The 6,000-nt window shown below is 42.5% G+C and overlaps 1 protein-coding gene across 1 annotated transcript in view; it reads right to left on the reverse strand.

Annotated features, from left to right (window-relative positions):
• The window catches only part of ASB5 (ankyrin repeat and SOCS box containing 5), a 50,404-nt gene extending 47,099 nt beyond the window's left edge, over window positions 1-3,305 (reverse strand). The window contains exon 1 of the mRNA XM_019434252.2: window positions 2,981-3,305. Within this exon, the coding sequence (XP_019289797.1) occupies window positions 2,981-3,176 (196 nt within the window). The 5' untranslated portion in view covers window positions 3,177-3,305. The remainder of the gene's footprint in view (window positions 1-2,980) is intronic.
• Window positions 3,306-6,000: the final 2,695 nt, after the last annotated feature.

Genomic DNA, 6,000 nt, shown 5'->3' on the forward strand with positions numbered 1-6,000 from the left:
TAGCTTTAAAAATAGACTAGTCGTCTCGTATTTTAGAAATTGCAACCAGGACATTTAACAGCTACAATGATCGGGGGGTGGCTATATAGAAAAGTACAATAAATAGGTCCCTTCAGTGCGATGGCGGAGTTGATAAAAGTCTTCAGTACAAAAGATGAAGAGGCAGATTTGTAAATTTCATTGGCATCGCAAAGAGATCAAGAAGGAAATAATCTTAAGCTATTTCATCTGCCATTTAGCCTTCAGCATTCTTGTTGTGTAATCATACCCTGGTCCCAGGCCTGACTGGAAAGTACTTGAAGAAAAAACTCTACCCTGCATTGCTCAAATACAATGAGCTGATTTGCAACAGCATCTAGTAAGACACAAGTTTTTTACTTCATACCAAAGTACTATGGCTCGTGGGGAGGACATCCAGAATGTTGTCAACAGAGTCCTCTGTGGTTGTGAAAGACATGAAAATACATACATCATCTCGTGTTTCATGGAATTTGGCAACTCTCCGTCAGAAATGTTGGGGAACAATCTGGCTAAGTCTTGAAAGTAGGAATGAGAAGCCTAATTCAAAGTGGAATGAAGGTGATAATCTTTCCTAGGCAGGAGGAAATTGCTAGATGAAATGAAGATAATTAAGCTTGATTAGTTAATTATAAAAATACAAACAAAATAAAAATAGTCTGATTGTAGGAAATAAAAGGAAGAGCTATGTTAAGATGGAGAAATAAATAATTTCCTAGGCAAAGAAAAATTAACTCTTAGAGGTAGGAGATCAAGAGTTTGTTAAAAAAAAAAAAAAAGTTCACTAGGTACCTGCCTATCCTCCTAATATTACAATAAAATTGGGAGACGAATTATGCTTGCACTGAATAAAAATTATAATGATATATTCTATTTATAGATTAATACAAGATATGAAAAAGAAGAATTTTGTTAAATCGGCATAATATTAAAACAACACAAAGCACAATTTTTCGAAACCTTATGTTTCCAATTAATATTCCCAGGAAAAGATTTTCCATTAATGAGTGTTGATTTCTTTCTTTTTTTAAAAAAAAAGTTTATTCATTTTTGAGAGAGGGAGAGAGAGAAGGAAGAAGAACAGAGAGAATGCCAAGCAGGCTCTGTGCTGTCAGAACTCACAGACCGTGAGATTGTGACCTGAGCCGAAATCAAGAGTTGGACGCTTCACTGACTCAGCCACCCAGGCGCCCCTCTTTCTTTCTTTTTTAGGGACATGATCCTAGAGTTCTAACAGATCTTCACACAGGCTCATAAAACTAGACGGGAACATGGAAGGCTTGTCCTATATTCCTGTGACCTTCTGGCATAAGCACACTGAGATGAGGTTAAAGAGGAGACAATTGTCTCCACTTATTTATGACTATGGACAAAAAGGAGCTACTGTAGCTTTCTCTACACATGTACACAAAAAGTGTAGATGTTTAGCCAGTATTTCACGTTTTTATGTTCAGCAATTCTCGTAAGAGGTAGACAAGATTTGACTAGCAAGTAATGGGCTGCAGGCTGCCATGAGAAGAACTTGTATCACCTTACGATCGTGTATGATCGATTTAATCTCATATCTAGAAATGCGGTTTGTGTTTTCAAATCTAGTTTCCTATGTTTGCTGCTCTCTAAACAAAATATTCCGTTTACCAACACAGCATGCGCCACATTTAAATAGTTACAGCCGGTCCAAAGCTGGGCTGCTGGGCAAGGAATTACGTGCTGCCTGTTCCCTCTGGAGCCCATCTTCTTGTGTGAGTTTCATACTGGCGTTTAGATTTTCCACACTTTGAACTGAGTACATAAATTTCTCACTTTGCATAAGAACACTCTTTCCCGGGGAAAAAAAGACTTCGTACCCATCTCACATACCAAAAAAGATTTTCTACCTTTATTCAGCTTTCCACGTACCTACAGAGTAACCTAGATTCTAAAATGAAGTATTCCACAAATGGAAAAGGTAGAAAAGCAGATGTTAAGAAGGCAGACTTTCCATTCTAAGTGCTCTTTTTTAAAAAACTAAGTTTTCTTGTTCCTTGATGGTACATTTGGATTCTGAAAATTTAAGCTACTTCAGAGGTATCTGGGGTCTAAAGTGTGCATACTTGCCTGATGATGTTCAAACCAGAAATTAATCAAAAGGCTGTAAGGAAATTAAAATGTCACCCCGAAGCTCACCATAACAACTGTTTTACTGTATAGGATATCAGTCCAATAGAATAGAAATGGTTTTACAACCTTTAAAGTCTGTGGTTAAAATGACTTTCTCGTTTGGTCTCATACTTCAGTTTCTTCCTGCGAAACGTGGGTAGATGTCCTTGGCTACACACAAAAAAATTTGTTAATTCATGTTCCTATCCCCTTGTAATCAAGTTTCTACACACTGGGGCAAAGCAATGACAGCTCCTTCCAGAAAAACACACGCCGTAAATCCTAGTATTCCACAGGCCGTGTTTTATTTTCTAATCTTGGCCAAATAAACGCTGTGGAAAACAAATACAACCTTCACCTTTCTCTCTTTCACAATAGACTAAAGAGTTGATTTAAAAATCATAAAAATCCGGGGACGTGTTAAAGGACGAGTGAAGTACGATCGGTAATGGAAGCCTCTAGAATTACAGCGCGGCCAATGCAATGTTTAAGGTTTTCAGGAGTTGGGGTTTTTTTCTTTTTTCTTTTTTTTTTAACAGAGAAATATATCCTCCATGGTAGGTTTCCACTAATCTCTCTGGCCGGGATGCCCCGATTTTATGAACCCAGGCCTTTGCACGGCAAAATGATTTTCTTTTTCCTGGAGCCGTGAGGTTAAGGAATGTTTTCGTAAGGGGTCGGGGGTGGGGGTGGGGGGGGGGGACGTTAACGACACAGTGGGCTTTGAAGCGGCCCCTAAAGCAAACACGCGAGGTTTCCTCGGGCCGCGGCTGGAGCATAACTAGCCTCCGCTGCAGACGGCAGAGCGTTATCGTAAACATACCTTGGCCTTGGGTGACTCCATAAAACTCAGCTGCTATCCTGGCCGCCTCCTTGCGGTTGCCTTTGACGATGTAGAAGTGGCTGAGGATGGCGAGGCTGATCTTCACAAAGAGCTTGAAGCAGAAGAGCGAAAGTATGGTGAAGTAGACATTGGAGAGCTGCTGCGCAAACGGCCGGCTCTCCTCCAACAGCGACATCGCCGCACCTGAACCCTGCGGGGCCGTCCGCGGCGCTGCGAGTCTCAACCGTGCCCGGCTCTCCTCCGGATGCTCCCGAACAGCTGGTCCGGAGGAAGGAAAGCGTCAGCTGGTCACGATGCCCCGAGCTCAAAATATTTATACCGTCCGTAAAAGTTCTCCGCACACTGCGATTGGCCTGACGCTGCTCGGTGGAAGCCAGGGCACGCACCACGTGCTCCGCCCGCTCGCCCTGCTCCTGACTTTCCGTCCTCCGCGTGGAACGACCCCCCGCCGCCCTGCTCCGGATTTCAAAACCCAGGCGCTGAAACCCGCTTGCAGATGATGTCCTTTTTCGGCGTCGAACGGTCACGAACGCTCCGAAGACTTCGCGCGTGAGGTTCCCGCTGTTAACGTAGACGATTTTCACCATAGGAAGGTGAAATTGAGTCCGTGAATTCCAGGCCGTGGCTGCGTGATCTCAAGGACTCCTCATCAATTAGCTAGCCATGTCGCTTTCACTTTATCAGAAAAACATTTTTTTCTTATAAATGGACAGATTGGAAGGCCATCGAGTCATAATTTTAGACTGTTCATTCGTCTTGAGAACACTTTTTAAGCACCTACTTAGGTGTCAGATATTTTGCCGAACGCTGGGGAGACAAAGAAGAATGTAATGATGGGGCCATAAGGATCAGTAGTCTAGAGGAGCACAGGGGTATGGGATAAATATCACATCACGGGAGCCCGAAGAGGAAGGGCCTGATCCTCCTAGGGAAGAGTCAGAAGAGACTTCTTGGAGGAGGTGGCATATGAAGAGACCTATCAGATAAACATAAGCGTTTTATATAGTCCGAAAACAAGCAAAACCACATAGGCCTGTCATTTTTCTTTCTTTTTTTTTTTTTTTTTTTTAGGCCTGTAATCTTTAACCCTAACTTGAGTTAATTTGTGAATGAATTGCAAGTAGCTCTAAGGGCATTCTTAGGCAAGCTATATTTTTGAAAGACAAATAGCATAAATTATTAAGAAGAATAATGTAGAGTGGCAACCTTTTGGCACCTAAGTCAAAAAGAAAACACCAAAATAAAAAATGACACATTACACAGGGAGTTTATTCATACTTAAAAAAAATTATTTATTCTGAGAGAGAGAGAGAGAGAGTGAGCAAGCACGACTGGGAAGGGGCAGAGAGGGAGAGAGAATCCTAAGCACGCTCTGAGCTGTCAGCAGTAGTCCATCTGGGGGCTCCATCTGGGGGCTCCGACTCATGAACGGTGAGATCGTGACCCGAGCCGAAATCAAGAGTCAGATGCTTACCTGCATGAGCCATACGGGCGCCCCTATTCATACATTTTTATGACCAGGTTTGGTCATTGTTCAGTGTTGTATGCGTCCCAATCCTGAGAAGCTCCAGAATAACACGTATTAACATACAGACTGAATAGAAGTGGATCCATACGATAAAGGAGCGCACGGATGCCTGCACATATTGGTAAGTGTTCCATGCTTATCTGCCTTCGTCTATGCTTTTTATGCTGGTTATCTTATCTGATTGGAGTTACTACCATGAAACATTCCTAAGACAGAGGAGACATTGCTGTAAAATAAAGGTGCCCAGTGAAGCAGGCTTCTTTCCCCAGTGACCGAGTGGCTCCCAGAAAAATAAATTAGGTCAACACATTAGAAAGAAATGACTGAGCTCTCCATGAGCTGGTATTGTTTTCACAGGCAGAGAACTAGACCGTGTGGGTGGCCGTTCCTTGGACCCGGTGTGCCCTTTCACATGCACTTTGGGAATCAATGAAAATACACTTCGAGGTATGGAAGAGAAAGGAACCAAACGTTCCTCTCTCTCACTGGTAGTAAGACAGTGTCAGTTAAGTCATTACATGACGATCACCTTCCAGTTAGTCTTCCCTCTGGCATGGGGACTCATGCGTGACCGCACCCGGAGAGACGCGCCCACGGACAGCTGGGCCATCACAATGCTCTGAGTCACTGCACTGACTTCCACTGGGGTGCTTTAGAATCAGAAGTAAAACCCGCCTAAGCCACATCCAAGTGTGCATCTAAGGTTTCACTCCTTCCTCTTTACCAGTAAGTGCTATTATAAATAATTATCTCCACATCAGCTAATCAGGAGCCTGGATTCTTTTGGGTTGAGGAATATGTTTATTTAAATAAGGCTGCCCTCACTGGGGCACTGAATTTAGATTCCTATGGTTTTAGTAGGAGAAAAATATTACTGACCACTATGTAGCATTTGTTGTCAAGATGCCAGGTTTTATTTTAATGAGTTTCTTGATCTCTACCTCTATTTTTTGCATTGGAATATACTCTCCTTTGGAAAAGTTTACCATCCCTAAGTAACCACCAAATAAAAATCAAGGCTAAATAAAAATAACTCACAGTAAGTGAACTCATCAAATAGAAACTAATGTTGTGTCTTTCACATTATAGACCGTTTTATATAACACCATGAATAACTTTATTAATATTTGGAAGACACATGAAACGTATTGTGTGTCTAAATACTTTTGCTATTGACCATGTTGAGATGATGTGGTATTGAGATGATATTTGGTTGATTAGCCCAGTACATCCCGACTGTCTTCATCTTGTTAGTTTCAGTCAATCAATCAATCAAACCAAAATTGAGCTCAACAGTTGTGTTTCTAGAATGGATGATACAAGAGATAATAAAAATGCAGTCGGGGGGCGCCTGGGTGGCTCAGTCGGTTAGGTGGCCGACTTCGGCTCAGGTCATGATCTCACAGTCTGTGAGTTCGAGCCCCGCGTCGGGCTCTGTGCTGACAGCTCAGAGCCTGGAGCCTGCTTCAGA

This window comes from Panthera pardus, unplaced genomic scaffold (assembly GCF_024362965.1).
Source record: "Panthera pardus isolate Hobbes unplaced genomic scaffold, ASM2436296v1 HiC_scaffold_13, whole genome shotgun sequence".
In the NCBI taxonomy this organism is placed as follows: domain Eukaryota; kingdom Metazoa; phylum Chordata; class Mammalia; order Carnivora; family Felidae; genus Panthera; species Panthera pardus.